The 23,380-nt window shown below is 40.5% G+C and overlaps 1 protein-coding gene and 1 pseudogene across 1 annotated transcript in view; both read right to left on the bottom strand.

Annotated features, from left to right (window-relative positions):
* The window catches only part of NOX5 (NADPH oxidase 5), a 43,301-nt gene extending 33,052 nt beyond the window's left edge, over window positions 1-10,249 (bottom strand). The window contains exon 1 of the mRNA XM_015142557.3: window positions 10,122-10,249. Within this exon, the coding sequence (XP_014998043.3) occupies window positions 10,122-10,171 (50 nt within the window). The 5' untranslated portion in view covers window positions 10,172-10,249. The remainder of the gene's footprint in view (window positions 1-10,121) is intronic.
* LOC100430976 (broad substrate specificity ATP-binding cassette transporter ABCG2 pseudogene) lies at window positions 1,843-4,042 on the bottom strand (annotated as a pseudogene).
* Window positions 10,250-23,380: the final 13,131 nt, after the last annotated feature.

Genomic DNA, 23,380 nt, shown 5'->3' with positions numbered 1-23,380 from the left:
GCTTTCCAAATATTTCCCAACACCACTACTTCCTTTGGTCTCTCTGACAGCCTCGTGGGCTCAGACATTTTGCAGAGAAGAAATAGGCCCAGAGCAATTAAGTAACTTAGCTAAATGTATTCAGCAAGTTAGAGACAGAGACAGAATTCAAATTCAAGTCCAGCATTTTCTTCCATTCTGCCCCACCCAAAGCCTCCACCCTCTGCTTAAATGCTTGTAGTACAAGATGGACCAAGCCAGGATTCAGCCCTCAGGTCTTAACTCTTCAGGCCCAGGTTGTCTTCTATGATGGCACCAGGATATTGGCTGTCTAAAACCCTCACAGGTGGGCTGTCTGTACTGTGATCTGAACAGAGGTGAGTGATGAAATTAGGACACTTCCGTGGCATCAGGACCCAGGAAACCAAAATTGAGGCAGTGAGTGAGGAGTTACAGATTCTTGTTACTGTAAATGTCCGCCTAGGAGAATGGCCTTGTCTATAGCTCAGAAGTGTAACATAACCCTAAATGAGTTAGCTACAGTAATCCTCATTCTTTGTGGATTTTGTATTTGCAAACCTGCCTACTTCCTAAAATTCATGTGTAACCCCTGAATCAGTACTCACAGCCCATCTGTAGTCATCTGTGGACATGCACAGAGCAGTGGAAACTGAGTGACCCACTGGTTTACTCCCCACTGAGGCTGAGCAAGGCAACGATGCATGCTTTCTTGTTTCAGCTCTCAGACAGTAAGTGTCCTTTTCATGATCTATCTAGTACTACATTTTTCACACTTTTGTGTTTTTTGTTGGTGTTTTCACTGTTTAAAACAGCCCCCAACCATAATGTTGCGGTGCTGTCTAGTATTTCTAAGCGAGCAAAGACTGTACTGTGCAGTATGGAGGAAGTACGTGTCAGGCACAAGTGACAGTGCTATTGGCCATGAGTTCAATGCCAACGAATCAACAATACATATTTTAAAGATGTCTTTAAATAGAAACACACATAGAACAAGGCGACTTATTTGACAAAAATATTGTGCCCTGAGGCTCACATGAACCTAACTCTATATTTCCTTCTAAGAACAGTGATTCCAAATTCACCAATTCGGTGTTTGAGGTGACTTTATAGAACATGAATGAGAATTGATTTTATTTTTAAAGATTAAATAAATGTTAAAAATAAATGTACCAGTTTTCACATAAGCAACTAGACAAAGAATAAAATACATATCACACAAATGTAAGTACATACTACTAAATATAAAGTCAGAAATTAATGTATTAGAAAATCAAAAAAAGTCAAAATAATACATTTATTTCAATTATGGAAATGGTTTTACAGATGTATGCATATAATACTTCTCCCTTATCTGTGGGGGATACTTTTTAAGCCCCTTAGTGGAAGCCTGAAACTGCAGATAGTAGCAAACCCTATACAGACTATGTGTTTCCTATATAATACATACCTATGATAAAGTTTAATTTGTAAATTAGCTACAGTAAGAAATTAACAATAACTAATAAAATAGAACAATTATAACAATGTACAATATACTGTAATACAAGTTATGTAAATGTGGTCTCTCTCTCTGAAAATATGTGATTTTACTGTACTCACCCTTCTTCTTCTTGAGATCTGTGGATCTGATAACAGAGAGAGCAACTAAGTGACTGAGGGGTGGGCAGCGTGTATAGCGTGGATTCACTGAACCAAGGCGGGACAGAGCAGAAAGGCTCGAGATTTCATCAGGCTACTCAGAATGGCTGCAATTTAAAACCTATGAACTGTTGATTCTAGAATTTTTCATGGGATATTTTTGACCTTGGTTGACCATGGGTAACAAACCATAGAAAGTGAAACTGTGTATAACAGGAGGCTATACTGTCCCTCAATACTCATCAAATTACTCTTTTCCTTTTTCTTTATTTTTTAAAAATCATGGTCTTATTTTTTATGCGAGGACAAATCATAGTAAATTAAAGGGAAATTTAAGAATATTTTAAAAGAAATAACAATTTTAGGTAGGCAAATCAGGAAGATAACCATCATACAAGCCAAGGCTATATGATTCTTCCACAAGCCCCAGGGTAAGACATTGATGCCATGGTTTGTCAAATATTCCTTGTCAGTACACATTGGGTAGCCACAGGTATTGTTTACTATTTCACTGAGTCCTGGGCAGAAGTTTTGTTCCAAAAATTCATTAGGCAGCAAAGCTGTAAAACCAGAATGCTGAAATACTTAAACCATAACAGCCAAGATGCAATGGTTGCGAGATTTACTAACAGACCTGAAAAAACCATCATAAACACAAAAGAGATGGTCATGAGAAGCATTGCTATGGAAACCACACTGACCTGCTGCTATGGCCAGTGCCAAATAAGTCATCATCATGAGGGTAAACATCATGATGAAGAAGGTGTCCACCTTTGTATTTAATCCTAACAAGATTAGGATTATTATACAGCATTATTTTTATAATGCAGGTATCATTACACAGGTAAATATAATACTTGGTAACATCTTGCTGGGTAGTAAATTAGCTAACAGTTTGCCAAAGAAATAAGATGACACTCTGTAGTATCCACTAAGATATCTGTGTATAAAGAGCTTCTCTAGCACAAAGAGAGCTCTATGACCGATATGCTGCTGAAACACTGGCTGGTGGTCAAGAAGAGAACCCTGGCTCTATTCGGGATTTCAGTAGAATCATTTTTTAGCCCAAAGTAAATGGCACCTATAACCAGCCTTAGTATGGTTGTGACAATGACCTGAGCTATGGAGGCTGGGGATTTACCCAGCAAGTTTTTGAATAAATGTATGAAAACACATCTGAGAGAAGGAGGTGGCATAGGTGACCTTGAAAGCTGAGATCTTCTTCTTTTTCTTACCCTCTAAGAGTTGATCTAATTCAGCTTTTGTTTCTCTGTTGAAGGAGGAGTTGACATAAAACTCAGCTAATTTTTCTGTGAGTGGCTTATCTCTCTTAGCAGTCTCCATCGTCTCCATGGCTTCACGGTCTTCTTCCTCTCTGTTTAATACCACAGCAGTGAATCTCCATTAATGACACCCAGGAAGAAGCCTGCAGGGTTATTATTGAACTCATAGTGGTAACCAGTTGACGCAAAGTACCCCAAGGCCTCCTAAGCAGACCCATGGAACATTCCTCTTCCTGAGGCCAATAAGGTGAGGCTATCAAACAACTTGAAGATGGAATATCGAGGCTGATGAATGGGGAGAAGATGATTGTTCATTCCTGCTTAGACATCCTTTTCGGGAACAAAAAGGTCAGCATTTGCTGTGCTTGAGTCCAATCCAGTTGTGGGCTCATCCAAGAACAAGATGAGAGGATCAGTAATAGGCTCCATTCCTATACTAGTCCTTTTTCTTTTTCCTTCTGACACACTGCAGATAAATTGAATTCTAACCTTGAAATCTACTGCTTTATCCAGACCTAACTCTTGAATGACCATATTTATCTATTCATTTTTTTCACGATTCATCACAGTTGTTGGAAGTTGAAGAGCTTCCGAGAACTGTAAATGTTCTCTCACTGTTGGGGTGTTCATCATGACATCATCTTGTGACATGTAACCTGAATTACATTTGAAATTGGTAGGTTGAGGTGCTGTGTTCATCAGAATGTCTCCAGATAATACACGTGGGTCTTTCCTTGAAACTAAGACATCTTATAATGCCTCCACTTGTGGGTCCTAGAATGGCACTGAGGCCAGGTTTCACGATCCCATTGGTATTCAATTGTATTTGTTTCTCAACTGGCTTTTGACCATGTAGAAAGCTGCTCTTCACTTTTTCTCGAAAACAGATGTTATGAAAACACAGCTCTTTCAGTAAATGCTTTCAGGTCTTTGGAGGTCATCTTGGGTAAGCCACTGGTGTTTCTTTGTGACATTGGGATAAAAACTTCGACATTACTGGAAGACATCTGGAGAGTTTCTGCCTTTCTTTCCAGACACACACTCTCAGCGCAAATGGCGTTCACTATTTACTCACTCTGCTTAATAGCGCTTGGGTTTATTCGAAGTTTTCAGTCTCAGGATCCATGTGCTCAGAGGCAGAACATTGACCATCATTTATATAAATATTGAGATGAGTCAGCTGGACCTTCCAAACAAACCCTAAAGAAGCAGCTTCCACTTAATAATGTCACCAAGCATGTGCACTGTGCTTTCTAAATCATGAAGAGCTTTCTCGAATTCTCCCAGGCTCCTTTCCAGTCTGCCTCCTTTCATGTCAAAGTATCCATTTTAAATATGCAGATTACGGTACATCAATTATGCCTCAATATAGTGAAAAACAAGTTGGTTCTTTGAAAAAACTAAGAAGAAAAGCATGATTAAGGATAAAAAAGAACAAAACCTCCAAATATACATTAATATTGAGAAAGGCAATAGAACTACAGATAAGGAAAGGGCTACTGAACTATAAGAATACTGTGTGCAAATGTTTGGTGGATTTAGAGAAATGGATTAGCTCCCAAAGAAGGTAACAATCAGAATGGACCAATAATTATTTAAGAATTCAAAATGGCAGTTAGGCCAGGTGCGGTGGCTCACGCCTGTAATCCCAGCACTTTGGGAGGCCGGGGCAGGCAGATCACGAGGTCAAGAGATCAAGACCATCCTGGCCAACATGGTGAAACCCTGTCTCTACTAAAAATACAAAAGTTAGCTGGGCATGGTGGCACACGCCTGTAGTCCCAGCTACTTGGGAGGCTGAGGCAGGAGAATCACTTGAACCCGGGAGGCAGAGGTTGCAGTGAGTTGAGATCGCAGATGCTGTCTCAAAAAAAAAAAAGAGAGAATTCAAAAGGGCAGTTAAATGCCAACCATTGAAAATAACGTCAGGACCAGCTTGTTTTTAGAGCCAAGTTCTATCTAATCTTCAAAGAATGATAAACCCAATGGTAAACCATCCTAGATCATAGAAAGAGATAATAAGATTCCCAATTCATTTTACAAAGCAAGCATTACCCATTTCCAATGAAAAGAGCATACGAAAAGGAAATTCTGTACAAGTTTAACTTATACAAAGCTTTAAGTAAAATACAACCGAATTAAATCTAGAAGTTTACTTAAAAAAAAAAACAGCCTTAGTTTAGTTAGTTAGAACCTAATTCGTTAGTTAGAATTACTTAGTTTAGTAATGTAAGGATGGGTCATTATCAAGACACCTATCAACATAATTTTTGATGTCAACAAATTAAAGAAGAAAAATAGTTTTTATCATGTCAATAAATGCTAAGGAAGCACCTGATAAAGTTCAACATTCATTCTTATTAAAACTATAAGAAAAATGGGATGAAATTACCTAAACATAGCATGGATGTTTACAAACTCGTAATTTTTTCTCTTGTTCTATGATATTTGCAATGTTTATTTGGTTTCTCTAGTTTAATGCATTAAATTCAATCTCCAAATACTAGGTATTAGTGATGGCTAGTTTCTGGGCTCAAGGGAAATAGACCAAAATCATTGATCTATATCTATCTATATTTATATGCATATAAAAATGAATATCTATATCTATATCTATATTCATATTTATTTACATCTTTACTATCTATCTTATTAGCCAAAACAGTTACAAATGGAAATTTTTAAAAATCATATTGATAATTGTTATTAAAAGTTGGATAATTAAATAAATGCTTTTGGCAAAATGTCTACATAGAAGAAAACAATTAGATAACTACTGTATACTATCTTATTTACATTTTCTGATCAAATTATAAATACCTAAATGTAAAAATAAATAAGATAATGAGAATTAGCAGAAATTATAGGAAGTTGTATCATCTTTAAGTAGGGGCACAAGATGGGAATCCCAAAAACATTAAGGAAAATGATCTGTAGATCTGTAGATGTAAAAATTAATTTCTGCATGATAGAAGACAATCAATTCAAAAGACAATAGGCTGAAGGAAAATCTTCGCAATAAGCATGATGGAATGGGCACACCCATTATAAAATAATAACAGCTGAAAGGGCAACAATAACAGTTAATGCTTTTATTAGGTATTGATAAATTGCAGCTGTGTTAGTGTTCTTTTAACATAGAAGTCCTGTAAGTTTAATAGAAACAAAAACAAACAAACAGAAACCACCGATGGAAAGTAGCAAAAGACATAAAAGGACAATTCATAAGAGAGAACTTATATTGGTTGATAAACATTTGAAAAGATGGTCAATTCATTTCTCATGCCTGGGGAAATGGGATTTATAACAATTATATCTTTTGTAGTTGGGGGAAGAGCTATCAGAATGACAAAAATTCAAAAGATTGGTAATATCCAATACACATAGTGCTGGTGAGAACATGAATTGTACAATCTTTCAGGGAGTTCAATTTTTAGGAATGTATCCTACAAAAATAAAAGTGTTATTACATAATGGCCCGTATCCATCATCCACCCCCTGTGTACTAGATTGCCATTTGAAACAGCTAAGACCGCCCAAGTTGTCTATAATAGTTGTGAATCGATTTGAATAAATACAGTAGCACTGTGTGGAAGGGAATCGTCAGGCTGTCAGCACTGGGCCTTAAAGAGGCAAGACTGGAGGGGAGAAAGAGGATTTCAGTTCCGTGTTGCTTTAAGCCTCAGTATGATTGATCTGATGGTATCCATGAGTATATACCATTCTTGTGATAATCTTTGAAAACTCTTATTTTCAGATAATTATGGATTCACAAACAGGTATGAGGAATAATTCCTTTATTCCTTTATTCCATTTCTCTCAATTGTAATATCTCACAAAATTGTAGTACAATATCAAAAAGAGGACATTGACATTGACAGAGTCAAGATGCAGAACTTCCCACCACTACAAGACTCTCTCAAGTTGCCGGTTCACAGCCACACCCACATCCCTCCCCGTCCCCTTCCATGGAGAGTGGGCAGTGGGCAAAGTCCTGACTCTCCACTGGGCCTCCTCTGACCGTCCCAGTCAGGAGAAGGAGGGGGTACCTCGTTACTGCCAGGTACGACAATTAAAAAGCAAGCAAGGCTGGGGTTGGTGGCCCACACCTGCAATTCTAACACATTGGGAGGCTGAGGCAGGAGGACTGCTTGAATTAAGGAGTTTGAGACCAGCCTGCACAACATAGTGAGACCTCATCTCTACAAAAACTAAAAAAATTAGCCAGGCATGGTAGCATGCACCTGTGATCCCAGCTACTCTAGAGGCTGGGGTGGGAGGATGGCTTGAGCCTAGAAGGTCGAAGCTATAGTGAACTTTAGTCGCACCACTGCACTCCAACCTGGGCAACAGAAAACCCATCCCTAATAAAATAAAATAAAATAAAATAAAATAAAATAAAATAAAATAAAATAAAATAAAATAAAATAAAAAGCAAGCAAACAAAAAATCCCTCTCCATCCCCTGACCTTTAATCCTGTTCCACCAGTGAGCTCTGGCCCGGGGTTGTGGCTTCCCAGGGCAGCTTCTCCAAAAGGTGATACCAAGGGTGTTACTGGCCTCTTATCCCCCAGCAAATTAATACCTCAGTAAAACAAACATTTTACATGGCAGAACCTCACCCCAGAACACACCTGTGAGGCAAGTGGCTCAACAGGTACAGCCCACTGATCAGATGAGAACCCGCCCTCCCAAGCGCGGTTCCCAGCTTCAAGGGTCCAGTAACGCAAAAGAGTCTTGTGGGGGTGGGGGTGGTCTTCACTTGGTGGGAGAGGTGCACTGTCAGCCTCTCCCTAGGTTGTGTTCCAGCATAACTGTAATTCCCTATCAGAGCAGTGTTTTCTAGGTTAAAATAAGGGGTTATGGAGACCAAGGTTTCATCATTCAGGTAAAGCCTCCAGGCAGCAGGCTTCAAAGACAATAGAGTGTAAATGTTTCTTATCAGACTTAAAGAGTCTGTTCTATCTGTAATTCCACAAGGGAAGAGAGTATAATGAGGCATGTCTGGTCCCTCCTTCCCATTACGGCCTGAACTAGTTTTTCAGGCTAACTTTGGAATGCCCTTTGCTAAGACGATGGGTCCGTTCAGATGGCTGAGGGGCTTGGATTTTTATTTTTGGTTTACAAATATATGTTTTAGTGCGTGTATGGATGTGTGTGTATATATATGCATCTATCATATAGGCTTTAGTGTGTGTATGGATGTGTGTATATATATGCATATATCACATATGCTTTAGTGTGTGTATGTGCATGCATGCTTCAGTTTCCTCATTTATTAAAAGTGTTAGTGATAGCTCACCTTGCAGAGTTGTGACGGTCATAGGACATCTGTCTAGCACCTGCTGATTAGGTACGTACACCTTTCTCTTCTCTTTTTCATGCCTATTAACTCACTTCACTTTCCAAGTCAGCAAGTCCTATATGGATTCCCATTTCCCAGAGGGAGCACAGAGAGATGTCCTCCCAGGGCCCCTGCATTGACTTAGGGCAGAGCCAGGCTTAGGTCCCAGGCTTCAGACTCCTCAGGTTCTTCTTGCAGATCACCTGTCCAGGTCCTCACTCTCTCCTCGCCTATAAACTTGTGGTCCTAGTGAGTTACTGGAGCTGCAGGCAGCAAGGAGGGTGCTCCAGGCAGCCCCTGCTAGAGGCCAGTCCAAAGCCCCCAGGGCCCAACTCACTGTGGAGGAGGGGGATGAGATGGGGCATTGAGAGAACCTGTAGCTGGAAGTGTTAAGGGCCAGGGCAATGCCCCCGCCCAGCCTCCCACGGAGATAGGCCAGCTCCTGCAAGCTCCCAGGCAGGGACTCCAGTGTTCCAGGCACTTTACTGAGTTTATTGGCCCCTTCTGTCTTTGGTGCAGCCCAGTGAGGTAGGTATTATTCCTGTCCCTGTGTACTAGAAGCAGCCCACAGCTGGAAGGGAGCTTCCCACCAGAACTTCTCATCCCTCGTGGCTTCAACATGAGCCAAGGAGCCTCTTTTAAGAGCTTCCCAGGTTTTTTCACACCCGCCCCAGAGAACCACTGTCCCGGGCCCAGCCCCACACACTTCTTCCCACCCGCCACCCAGCAATGACTCTGCTTCAACCTTCACTGAGGGGACGCTCACTGCCTGTGCAGAAACCAAGCTTTGAGTGCCTGCTTCTCATGTTCCTGAGCTGAAGCCGGCTTCCCATCACTGCTGCCCAAGACATTCACGCTTCCCACTGACTTCTAGCCACCTTTTAGTGGTTTCAAGACAGCCCTCCGCAGCCCAAAAGGGCATTCACCTAACAACTAGCGGTTCCCAAACTGCAATATGTTCTTGCCAGAAACATGAGAGCTTGTAAGTATGTGCATTCTGACCCACCAACCTTGGGGTGGGGCCCAGGAATCTGCACATTTCACCTGCACCCCAGATCTTGTGACCCACGCATGGGTGACCCACCCATGCACCTGGAGAAATGCTGCCCTGGGGGTTAAACACCCTCCACCTTCTTCACCTCTCAGAACCCTCGGGAAGGCATTCCACAAAGCATTCTGGAGAATTCTGGAAAAAGGGCTGCACGCAAGTGCTAACCCAGGGAGGGCAGGGAGGAGGTATCTGCCGTTCACCTCCCACTTCTCAGAAATAAGATCAGTGTGGTGAGCTTGTGAGAGGGGAGAGGTAACTCTGGGAAGGGACTGAGAAGAGACTGGGACAGCCAGAGTGATGTAGATGGTGAGGGAATAGGGAGGGAAGGAAGGTAACACTGTAGGTAGCAGGAAGGAGCTAGGAATCTTCAGATTTCAGAGCTCAAGGGGAACAATGTGCTCACCAGAGGCCAGAATTTACCCTAGGAGACCAGGATTTTAGGTCCAGCCTTGCTTTGCACCAGCTGAATGACCAGCCCACAAGCATCTCTCCAACAAAGGGCTATGACGACTAAATGAGATGCTGTTTGGAAAAGTGCAACTGGAAAGCATTGTACAAATGCTGTATATTGCTATTACACTGACTTGGCCAGTTCTTTATTTTACAGATGAGAAAACAGGCCCAGAGAGGGCTGGTGACTTATCCAAGATTGCCCAGTTTGCTAGTAGCAAGGCAAGAATAGATCTCAGATCTTCTGACTTCTGCCCAAGGCAGACACAGTCACCTTTTATAGATCCCACAAAGGCAAATAATCCCACCTTTCCCTTGTCCCTGGCATGGAAAGCTGGACAAATGAGCCACTCACCCTCTACAGCCGTCAGGGCCTATCTGGGCTGGGTCTCCAGACGTGTTCATCTTCTCCTGTCTTCTAGATCACAGGTCCCAGAAAGACTGCTGTCCATAGAGCTGCCGGCACTGTGTAGCCACCCCCCTAACTCCTCCTCTTCCTGACGCCTGAAGACCTGCTCACACCCACAGTCCCTCATAAGACTGGTGGCTGAGTTGGTCTAGAAAAATCCCAACCAGGAAGCATGGAATGCAGTGGGGCAAGAGTTTTATTCGGAAGGATGAGCTGTCTTCCATCTGGCCCAGTATCTTCTCTTTCTTTTCCTCAAAAATACTATGATGAAGCTAGGTTATCTAGGAATATACTGTGAAGACAATCAGCAACTCCAGGCAGGCCCTGCTTATAAGTCAAGCAAGACTTCGCCAATAACAATAATATCAATTATCAACAAAAATGTTTAAGCACTTACTCTGAGCTCTAAGAACTTTGCACGTATTGCTCAGTTTAATTCATAACACAGCCCTGTCTGGTGGGTGTTGGCATGATTCTATTGATTAGGAAAGTGAAACAGAGAGGTGAAGTAATGTGTCCAGTGGGCTCAGCACAAATTTTACAACTACATTGGGCTGACTGTGGAGACTGTGCAGTTAACCACCCACGGAACTAAACTCAGTCTCGACATACTGTGTAAAACTATATTGAAACAATCACATGCACAGGTTCCTAGCCCTAAGAGCCTGGGGAAAAAAGTGGGACTTGCAAGCTATTTTGTTTTAAAGTTAAGGGAAATTGTGTAATTACTTAGGTAATACTTCTCTGTGATTAAAATTCAAAGTGTTTATACTTTTTGTTTTGCCTGGAAAGAGATCAGCTCTGGCTGATAACCCTGGTCATCTGGTGCAGATTGGGATGTCCTAGTGGTGATTTTAGATGTCTCTGGTTAATTTCCAAAATCAGGGAAATGATTCGTTATCATCATGATTTTGTTTTAAAGCAGAGTGCTACAGGAAATTTCTCCCCGTATGTGGCTCATGGTGGGGGTACCCTAAAGGGATCCTTTGGTGCTAGCCATGTCAAGTCTTCTGAACCAGCAGGGGCTCACTGGAAGCCCCTTTGCTGTCACTCACATATTTTTCTACCTACAGGCTCAGCCAGTTCTCATTTGTTTGGAGCCAGTCCCAGGACAAGTTCTATAGAATCTCAGTGATCTTTTGGTAATCTCTGGAAATGGAGTGCTCCCATGCCTGGAGAGCAGCAATTTTGGAGGCTACTTTGACTATTTCGATAGTTTTCCTGGCAAAGTAAAGAGAGATACAAACGCATTCCATTAAATCAGTTCAGGAATAATATGTAGGAAATAGAAAATTCTTTTGAGGAAATAAGCCAAGCAGTATATATGAATTATACTTTAAAGTTATGGCCAGTCAAGGGAAAAAAGCAAGAATGAGAAGATGTGAGACAGAGCTGCTGGTACCCACTGTAATTGTAACTATCTGTATGTGTCTCTTTCTGTCCCACTGGACTGTGAGCTCCTAAAGGCAAGATCTGTGCCTCATTAATTTTGAATCCCAGGAAACTAGCATAGTGCTCACTATATTATGGGCATTCCATGTATGCTTGTGGAATGAATAAACCTGCCTCAATTCAACAAATACTTAGGAGAAACTATATGCCAGAACCTGATTGTATATAGAGAGACAAGTAAGATAATCCAGCATGGTAAATGAAGATACAGAAGTGTGTTGCGAGACAGCACTGGGAAGGGAGAATCGGGAAGACTTCCCAGTGAAAGTGACTGCTCTGTGGTGGGTTTTGGAGAATGAGTAGGAGTTTGCCAGGTGGAAACGGAAAAGGACATTCTGGGCAGCTGGAAGATGATATAGAAAGGCGTGAAATGAGAATGCATTCTGTGTTCCCGGAACTATAAGCAGTTCAGGTAATGACCTGGAGATGCACACGTTTGAAAGCAGAACTGGGTGGGGGAACAGGAGTCAGGTCATGACAAATTGGGCAGGAAGAGAGCTAAAGGCCTAGGATTACCTAGGAGCTGGGAAGCCAGTAAGCAATGCTAAGCAATGGAGCAACACATCAATACTCGCCAAAGTTCTGACAACTATCTAGTTCATATCCCAGTATCTGGACAAAATGCAAGTTTTTACAAGGGAAGTAATAAACATTATGAAAAAAAAAATTTTTTTTGAGATGGAGCCTCACTCTGTTGCCCAGGCTGGAGTGCAGTGGCATGATCTTGGCTTACTGCAACCTCTGCCTCCTGGGCTCAAGCAGTTTTCCTGCCTCGGCCTCCCTAGTAGCTGGGATTACAGGCATGCACCACCAGGCCCAGCCAAGTTTTGTATTTTTGGTGGAGGTGGGGTTTCACCATATTGGTCAGACTGGTCTTGAACTCCTGACCTCATGTGATCCACCTGCTTCAACCTCCCAAAGTGCTGGGATTACAGACGTGAGCCACCGTGCCTAGCCAGAAAATGTATTTTTGGAAGAGTCTTTTTTATAACAAAACTTTTGGAAGGAGAGATTTTTTTTTCTCTCAATGACACTTTTTTTATAATTACACAAATTATAAACATTAATTATCAGGCGAAGGCTTGTGGATTGCTTGAGCTCAGGAGTTCAAGACCAGCCTGGGCAACATGGCAAAAACCCATCTCCACCAAAAATACAAAAACATTAGCTGGGTGTGGTGGTTTGTACCTATAGTCCCAGCTACTCAGGAGGCTGAGATGGGAGGATTGCTTGAGGTAGAGGCTGCAGTGAGCTGAGATCACACCACTGCATTCCAGCCTGGGTGACAGAGTGAGACCCCATCTCGATTTTAAAAAATAATTATTATTATTATTTAAAAATTAGGGGAAAAAAGCTTAAAAGCACAAAAAAAGAGTAAAAATCAGTGCAATCCACTTACCCAGATTAAAATCACTGCTAAAATGGAATGTTTGTGTATTTCTGGTTGCATACAGAAGGTAGCCCAGCGTGGGATTCAGAGGGGGGTTGTGTCTGATGAGCTCACTTGCCCGAGCTAGTTTGCCTTGTTGAGGCAGGTTTGCCACTGAGGAGGAAGCTGGATTTGTGGGCTTCAGGTGGTTCCTGGGGAACAAGGGAGAGTGTGGGTCTCTTCTCCAGCTTTGCCCTGGAACTCTGATCTGAGGCCTGAAGAAAGAAGTGGGGCACTCTCCCTAATTTTGCACGGAATTTGATGTGGTTCTGGTATTATTTGGCTACTCAGGGGTCGTGAATTTTGGAGGCCGAGGAGAGAGCTCCTGCACTGGGAGGTGCTTTCCAAAGAGACACAAACTCTGGGGCAATGGAAGAAGAGATCCTCTCCAAAGTCTGTCAGAGTGACCGGATGCGAGTGGCCGGCTTGTGAGTGCCTGTGAGGTGCCTACCCAAGAAATAGCTGGGGAGTATTGGGAGTTGGCTGAGGGAGGTTGAGACCCTGCAGTCAGCCAAAGGGGTGCATTCATGCTAATATCCCTTCCTTCACACCCATGAGCTGGAGCCAGAAAAGTAAGAAGTGGTCTTTTGGGACTTCTGGTTGAGATGCATCAAGTTAACTCTTTGAGTTCACTCTTTGAGACCTCCCCATCTGTGCCACACACAAAGCGATGAGAGATAAAGTGTTTTTTTTTTTTTTTTTTATTCAGACGGAGTTTTGCTCTTGTTGCCCAGGCTGGAGTGCAGTGGTGTGGTCTCGGCTCACTGCAACCTCCACTTCTGGGGTTCAAATGACTCTCCTGCCTCATCCTCCCGAGTAGCTGGGATTACAGGCGCCTGCCACCACTCCCGGCTAATTTTTTGAATTTTTAGTAGAGATGGGGTTTCGTCATATTGGCCAGGCTGGTCTCTAACTCCTGACCTCAGGTGATCCACCCGCCTTGGCCTCCCAAAGTGCTGGGATTACAGGTGTGAGCCACTGCACCCGGTTTAAAAGACTGCCGGCTCTTGAAAAACAGATAAACATCTCTATTGACCAGAGATAAGGCAGAAATACTCAATGGAAAGTGAAACTGAAGCTACAGTCCTGCACAGCTCCACATCCAGAGGCAAGCAGAGGCTGCTGCAGGTGAAGCGATGTGAACCCCTCATCTGAGGGGGCAGCTTGTGACTGCAGTGAGCACCAAGAATGAAGTACTCAGACAATTCCAGCTGAGCAGGGTGGGGAGCAGCTCCTCTTAGGGAGTGCAGCTCCAAGATCTGTCCACCGAATATTTATTGAGAGAGCTTGTTTAAACTACAATTCAAACAAAAGGCATCCACCAGGCGGCTCTTTGAAGCTGGGCCATGAGACACATATGGCCTTGGAAAAACACATAGACCATAGTCTCAGGAGGCTGTTTTCAGTGCTCCTTATTACACATTCCTTTCCTTGTCTTGTTTTCAGGGTCAAGGAGTTTCAGTCTCATGCACAAACAACATGCACAGAGTGCCTCGGTATTTTTCCATGTCTCGACCTCAAATGCCTTGTACATAAGCTTGAATATACTGCCATGCACCCTCCACAGAGAGGACCCTGCCTATGGCAGATCACTGAAAAGAGCTAGGACTGGCCATTGTTGGGAAGATTATTTATATCTTGTATTTAGGAGAGAAGAAGAAATTGACGTAGCCTGATAGTGAAGAAGTAGACTGGGCCAACTGCTCCTTGGTGATTGAACGCACAATAGCCTCAGAATTTCCATGGACAGGAGCCTTGAGACACCAATACAAGGCCAGAATTGAACTAGGGAGCCCAGGAAGTGGGGTGAAAGCTACCACAAAACTTTTAGATGAGGACTGAACACTAACATGCACATGCTTCCACACACATACACGCACATACCCACACACGCGCTGACACAATTACCATTCAGGGTGAACCAGTAAGCTGCCATTCCAAAAGATCTGAAAAAGAATATAAAGAATGCTAAGAAAGATAGCCAATCAAACCAGTAATAGGGAGAAGAACTCATACTTTAAGAAGTGAAAATCATAGACTTTAAGCATGTTTAGAATCCTCAAAAAAGAAAGGAAAGAAAAACAAGTATTAAAAAAAGAATAAGAACTTATAAGATGGGCAGCACTGAAGTGAAATAGCCAGTCACGAAAAGATATTGTATGATTCCACTTATATGAAGTACCTGGAGGAGTCAAATTTATAGAGACAGAAAGTAGCCAGAGGCTAAAGGGAGAGGGGAAATGGGGAGTTACGGTTTAATTCATATAGAGTTTCAGTTTTGCAAGATGAAAAGAGTTCTGAAGATAGATGGTAGTGATGGTTGCACAATGTATTAATACCACGAAACCAGGAAGTATTAACTTTCTGAAGCCTTTTGACATAGCCAAATAGCTTTCTAAGAACTGTGAAACAGCCGAGTACAGTGGCTCACGCCTGTAATCCCAGCACTTTGGGAGGCCGAGGCAGGCAGATCACTTGAGGTCAGAAGTTCGAAACCAGCCTGGCCAACAAGATGAAACCCCATCTCTACTAAAAATATAAAAACTTAGCCAATCGTGGTGGTGCATATCTGTAGTCCCAACTACTGGGGAGGCTGAGGCAGGAGAATCGCTTGAACCTGGGAGGTGGAGGTTGCAGTGAGCCGCGATCATTCCACTGCATGCACTCCAGCCTGGGCGACAGAGTGAGACTCTGTCTCCAAAAAAAAAAAAAAAAAAGAATTGTGAAACAATTTTCACTCCCCACCATGTTCTAAGAGAATGCCTGTTTTGCCAAACATCTGGTAATACTAGGAATTCTGTCTTAAAATAATAGTCCCATTAGGCACAAAATATTTTGCTGCTCTTATTTGCCTTTATCTGATTATTAAGTAAGTAAAATATCATTGGGGAAGGAAAAAAAACCCATGAAATCCTCTTTTCTTCATTTCTTGGGTAAAGTGGAGCATATTTTACTGTAGAAAAGAGAGCCAACTTTTTAAAATCTCTAGCCATGCTCCCAATTTGTTGTGGGCTTTTTTTGAATAAAGTGCTTTTTTTTTTTCCTACATTTTCCCCCAAAGGCAAGGCATGTTTTGACTCTAGCCCTCCACTAGATTACTTGTTGATTCTTTTCTTTTTTTTTTTTTGAGACGGAGTCTCGCTCGGTCGCCCAGGCTGGAGTGCAGTGGCACGATCTCGGCTCAGTGCAAGCTCCACCTCCCAGGTTCAAGCCATTCTCCTGCCTCAGCCTCTCAAGTAGCTGGGACTACAGGCGCCCGCCACCACACCTGGCTAATTTTTGTATTTTTAGTAGAGATGGGGTTTCACCATGTGAATGTAATTTTAGCTAACAAACAAAAGCTAAGTTTAAAAGATCACCTAATGAACTAAAATACATACTTCTGGCATTTAACTGGCTATCCATAAATGCTTTTATAGGAGATATTTAAATCTATGAAGGAAATTTCCATTTGTAAAGGTCTTAGCTCTATTCTTTTGAGATATACATTTTCTACCTTGTTTAACCTGTTGAATTATCTTTGTAAAAGGCAAATTGTTGCACAGATAACAATTGCTTAGGGCAATAAAACAAATAATTAAAAGATTAACAGTCTAAATGGAGAAAAAGCTAAAAGCTGACAAGTAAGAATTACTTATTAAAAACTGTAAGACCTGCTTCTGTTTGTGTCTGTATGACTATATGTCACTATGTGGCATGTGTATATGATAATATTTGATAAATAAAGCTAGGTTTTAAATGTTGGTAAAATAGAAATGACTCCAAAATTATCAGTTAAATATAATTCAGACATTTTTGCCTGGGTTTACTAGTCGGATAGGCTTATGCTGTCTTTGTTAAATGTTTCTAGGTCATAGTACTACTGTTTCTGTAATATTTTTGTTATTTGTTTGATTTGACTTTGAGCTTACATTTTGAGTTTTAAGCACCTGGATTCTGAATAGGTGATCATGGTGAGGTCTGTTATATATAAAGTTTTGGTGCCACAAAAGGAATAGCACTCAAATATAAAATTTTTTTAAAAATTCTCAACAAGGCAAGGTACTTCTATATAGAAGGGTGCACCCTTACAGATGGAACAGTGGTGAGTGCACACTCAGACAAGGGAGGGGAAGGGCTTCTTATCCCTGAAGCACATGACCCCAGCTGCTGTGTTGTTCCTCTATTGGCTAGGGTTAGACCACACAGGCTAAGCTAATTCTGATTGACTAATTTAAAGAGAATGATGGAGTGAGTGCTTTGGCGGGAGTCAGGGCAGAGCAGGTAGCAGGTAATCAGAATGAGGTGGGGGGAACAGGTGATTGGAATGAGTTAAGGTGGTGTAGGTGATTGGAATGAGTCAGGGTGGAGTAGGTGATCAAAAAGGATTGCTTTAGAGGAAGTTAAGTTTAAAAGTAGAAGGCAAAGAATTGAACATATTGACATATTAATTCTTTGAAAAGAAATTTAGAACTCATACCTAACAGGCCTGGGAACATGTTCTCAGTGCCTACACTGAAGCTATGAGGCAGAATCAAGCCTAATATGGCCCCTTCTTCTCTGACCCAGCTTTACCTCCTGGCTGTTCTGGGAGGGGTCTGATCCTTCAGGCACCATCTTCACAGCAGTGTCTTCTGTCCTGAACTCTATACCTGGTATGTAAATTCAGGACTCAGGCCCTCCTCTTTATAGCCATCCTGGGTGCTATGTAGCTACTTGAGACCCAGGATGACTAAAAAAGACAAAGGGAGGGTACTTGTGTTATAGTTTCAAAATTACTTTCAAAAACTTAAAATATTGAAGTTATATTATGTTAGACAATAGATCATTATTAAGTATATGAGTCATTTTAAGAATATTAAAATACCAAAATATTAATTAAACATAAGTTTATATAGTTTGGCATCTTATTTTTATATGGTATTAAAAAGCTAAATGTATTTAAATGTAATGGTAATCTGAAGAAACACCTTTCTAAAAAATCATAAAACGGTTTTCATCTACAAATACTGACACAAGACAGTTCAAAATTACTTCCTAGAATTTCACTAGAAATTAAGGTCACTAAGAGTTAAAATGATAGATAATATACATAATCAGAACCACCAGATATAAGAAAAACAATTTTTTATACAGAGTGTATAAACAACAGAAATACATGGTTTTGATAAAAAGTTATAAAGGTATAAAATATATTTGTTAAAACAATAATTTTTTCTGGTTTAAAAGTTACTTAAAAGTTGTTTCAAATTTAAAAATAGGTAACACTAGCTAAATACAAAGAATTGAGAAGAGAAAATATTTTAAAAATCATAAGAGATTATAAAAGGTTTATAAAAATCTGTTGCGGTCAAAAGCTAACTAAGATTAGATAGATCTATTTATAAGGCTTCTTAAAATTAACTTTAGTGTTAATAATACATAAATACCACAGTAAAATTCAGTTTTCTCTTTTAAACAAAAATTTCATGTAGTGTTAATAAGTCACAGTAAAATATTTTTGTTCACCTTTTTTGTAAACTGAAAAAAAGAGAGAGAGGGAGAGTGGAGAGAAGAAAGAAATATTCTATCTCATGCTGTGTCTTTCTTGGGTATTTTGATTGGAAAACTGAGCCTCCTCTATTAAAGAGTAAAGGTTTTTGCTTTGTAAAATCTTCGAATTATCACTTTGGCTAAATAAATAAATATTATTTAATAGTGACCCATGATCCTATTTTGATTGTTTTAAACCTTTTATATATTTGATAGATTTCCCAAAATCAAATTTAAAATTTAAAATTAAGTCTTCCTTTTTGGCCTCGAACTAACTTTGGGATGCTACAGAGAGCCCCTGCAGCATCCAATGAAGAGATAAACAGGATTAATTCATATATTAAATTCCAAGGGATGCACTGTCAAATAAGAAATGATGTTTAACCTTCTTCAAAATAGATTTGTATAATTATGTTATTAATATATGTTACAGAATTGCATGGGATTCCTAAAAATCTGATCTATCTGGGTATATTCTATCACTTATAATTATGGTTTTATTAAATTATTATAGGTATAAAAAGTAGAAAGTTTCCTCTTCAAAGTTCCCCTTCTTGTTAAAGAATAAATCGTAAGTGTTACAAATAATAGTTTCTTTTAAAGATTAACTTTCTTCAAGCCTCCTTGCTTTGTGCTAATAACTCTTTATTAAGCCCTATCCTATGTAACTGTTGGACATGCTCACAGGCACATCCCAGCTCACAGCCTATGCCCTTTCCTTATATGGAAATGTTATTGCTTCCTTAAACCTTTTGTAAGCAACTTCTTTGTTCTTCCTTGCACTTACCTGTTTAGGAAAGTTTTAGGCTATTAGTAAATCGGGTATCAGTTTAAGACTGTGAGGTCCGACTCCAGCCAGTGGATGCAGGACAAAGCAGTAAGGATGACCCAAATGCATAAGAGATAAATATGTCTGCTTTTCCTCTGTTCAAGTGTGCTCTCACCATTTTTCCATCTGTGATTAAGCAACCTTTCTGCAGAAAGTAAAGATGGCCTTGCTGAGAGATCTTCAGTCTCTGCGCTGACTTTTCTTTGTGGCACCGATTATCTATTTCTAACAATTTTGGTATTTCTAATAGTAGGTCACAAAAATGACCAAATTTCTTTGTCTATTGTGTCTTTCACTATGACCATTTTAAGTCACTTTTATAGTTAATTGCTTAATTCTGATGCAGTTTCTGTAAACTCTTCACAAGCAAAGTAAAATCCTAGATCATTGTGTCTTCAAGGAGGTTCATAAGAAGGATGAGAAGGATGCTGAAAAGCACTCTTAAATACAGGTTTTCCGTCATTTTAGGATCATATCATTTGGACTGGGTAAGAATTCCCAGAACTCCAAGAAAGGAGCTGATTTATAAAACTGCTAATGCAAGCAGGACAAGAATTAATTGAATACCAAGAAAATACTCTTCTAGATTTTCATGCTAAATCAACCAGTATTAAAGTTGTTTAGATGTGCAATTTAAATATTGCACAACTAAACATGGTCCAAACCAAATTACTTATGATAACCCATCTAATAAACAGTGCTATGCACCAAAATTGTAGAAAAAAATTGGTATTTAAGAGCATATAAGTCTAACATTAAGCATGGACTAATGGAGAGCCTGGACAGCCGCCTGATCCTTCCTGAGTCCTCAAAGCTTCCATTATTAAAAGTTCTGCATTCCATGACTCATCATGGAAGAGAAAAAATAATCCAAATGAAACATATATGTATATATATTTACCTGATTGGCCATTTAAACATTTATAGAGGGATTTCATTCATCAGTTTCAATGCATGTTTTCTGGTTATATAAAAGCTTTCCTATGCAAGAGGGATGACGTATAAACAGTAGCTAAAAGGTTATTAGGAAATGTGTTTTCTTTATGGGGTATTCCTGGACAAATCTCCAGTGATAGAGGTACTCGCTTCACTGAACAAGTTGTATAACAGTTAAATAAGGTATTACTGACACAATAGCATTAGGCAAAGCCAACTGAATTGACTGGATTGCCTTGGTCAAAAGTATTGCGGATTGATGCCAATCAGATCCACTTCCAGTGGAATAGTCACTGTAATGCCTATGTACCTAGTAATAGAATTTCATGTATCTTCTCCTACTAAACTCTGATATGACTAAATGCTGCAAGGCTTTACTACACTGTGCCAAAGTGTATTTTCACCAGATAAAAGAAGCTTTTCATGGTCCTCAGAAAACATGGACAATCAAATCCTTCACAATCTCACTCACTCTCTAACTCCTCAGCTCGTCACTTTATTTAATCTTTATGTTAAAGATTGGATCTTTAACATACAGAGATTGGATCTTCTGAAAATGACATCAGAGAAAGACTGCCCTACCCATACTGCAAAAAAACTTCAGGACCTTCACCTTTGGGTTCATAGTCTCACAGCTCAGAAGGGCCTGTCCAGACCCTTGGAACTATACATCCATTGGAGACATTAAGGTAAAGCTAAGCAGCTTCTCACTAGAAGCAGATGGCATCCTAGATGTGGGCAGCCTTTTCCCAAGATCATGGATCAAGGCTTCTCTGCTATCACAAGACTCTCGTCTCTCATTTTTTTCCTTGCTTATCTCTCTATGAACAATAGAACTAAAAAGGGGATCTCTTGTGTTCACTCATGGGGTATACTTTTCTTTGCAAGGGATTTAACAGCCAACCTTATACATGGATAGCCTTACGCCCTGGTAGACAGAAGACAAAGGGCCAATGTGGGTAAAAACATTTTAATGATATCCTTGTTGACTCACAGTCAGTCAGAAACAGAACACGGATCCACTCCTCTTAACCTACATCATAGGTTAAAGAGAATATTGACGGCATAGGTTAAAGAGAATATTGTTTGGAGGCCTTCCCTCTTCTGGATGGGCAAGATTTGTTAAGTCTCTTTTTCCATGGTTTGGAGTAAATGAGACAATAATTCAAAATGTATCCCTCGTAAATAGGCTCTATAGCACATTCTGCTACAAAGGCTATGGCTACACAGTAGACTTTAAATTCTCTTGCTAACGTTGTGCTAAATAATAGAATCACTCTAGATTACCTCCTTGCTAAACAGAAAAGTATCTGTGCAGTTGCTGACACTTCTTGATACATATGGAGAAATACATCAAGTATTATGGAAATTCAGTTGTAAGGGATTAATGAAAAGGCTGCTTGGTTAAAACAAGTGGACTCTTCATCTAGCTTATTATTTAATCTATTTAATTTTAGTTGGCTTCATTCATGGAGACCCTGGTTACAGAACACACTCTAAACTCCTGGTATTATCCTCTTGGTAGTCACAATGGCAACCTCCCTGGGGCACCGTATTCTCTCAAAAGTTTTAAATGTTTGCATACAGCCATCTGTAAAGATTCAGATTATCTCTCTTCAAGTGGACCAACAAAAATTCAAATAAATGTGTTACCATAAGGACACCGTAATCTATAAATAGTGTGCTGAGACCAAAAACCCAAAATGATGGTACCTGAGAGTGGTGTTAAAGACCTAAGTGTTAGTTATACCCTTACTTAATTGAGAACTTAGCCAAAGGGAGGCCGTTCTTGCAAACTGATTTTGTGAACTAGGCCCCAACTGACCAGACCAAAACAAAATGGAATCATTCATGCTAAATGCGAAATAATCAAATTGAAACTTTAAGGAAATATATCCTAAAACAGATCAAATTTTGTTTTTCTCCTGTAAACAGGAGATTCCAGCACAAGGAAGTCTCTACTCTAATCCTTACTCGCCTTACAAAACACACTGTTCTGATTATTTCCCAGTGGGATTTGAGACCAAGTAAATACATTTATGATGGCAACAAAGTGATATCAATGCCTGAAATTTTGGTCAATGTCTGTTTTGTGGGGGGAATTGTTAAGTTTAGCCTAAAGCTGCCTCCTTACCTATTTTAAGTTTGTCCCTAAAGGTTTCTCCATACACAGTAAACTGCAACCTAACTGAACGTGTGAACAAACTATGACCTATTCTTGGCCAATGGCCAACTATAACCCAGTTTCAGCCAATCAAAGGTAGCCAACTGTTCAAACTTTGTTCAAGAAAAGCAAACCCCCAGTTATAACCAATCCAACTATTTCCATACCTCATTTCTGTTTTCTGAACCTCATGCTCCTTATTCTGTGCATAAGTCTTCAACCACACAGCAGCACCAGAGTCTCTCTCATTGTATTCTGGCCCTAGGGCTGCCCAATTCACGAATTGTTCTTTGCTCAATTAAACTCTGTTAAATTTAATTCATCTAAGGCTTTCTTTTAACAAATAGTTGCTGGGCTATAGTAGTCACACAATTGCTATTAGATGAATGAAGTAGGCTAGCTGCATCAGCACCCTACAGAGAATGCCCCCACTCCAGTCAACTGCTTACAATGCCCCTGTCCAGTTCTAAGGAGCAATCAGGAGAGGTGCTTCCCACTCCCAGGCTGCTAACTCACTGCATGATCTGGGCAAGGTCACCTTCTCTCTACAGGACTCAGTACTTCATCTGCTCAGTGGAGATTTTCTTCCTCTGCTCCCTGCCTCGGGACACCGTGTAAGAGCAGACATAGGGATATATAGACATGTTTTTTGTTGTTGTTGTTGTTTGTTTGTTTATTGAGATGGAATCTCACTCTGTCACCCAGACTGGAGTGCAATGACATGATCTTGGCTCACTGCAACCTCCACCTCCCAGGTACAAACAATTCTCCTGCCTTGGTCTCTCAAGTAGCTGGGATTACAGGCATGTACCACCATGCCCATCTAACTTTTGTATTTTTAGTAGGGATGGGGTTTTACCATGTTGGCCGGGCTGCTCTCAAAC

The sequence above is a fragment of the Macaca mulatta genome, chromosome 7, assembly GCF_049350105.2.
Source record: "Macaca mulatta isolate MMU2019108-1 chromosome 7, T2T-MMU8v2.0, whole genome shotgun sequence".
Taxonomy (NCBI): domain Eukaryota; kingdom Metazoa; phylum Chordata; class Mammalia; order Primates; family Cercopithecidae; genus Macaca; species Macaca mulatta.
Note: the sequence above shows the minus strand (reverse complement) of the source record. Positions and strands in the feature narration are given on the sequence as shown.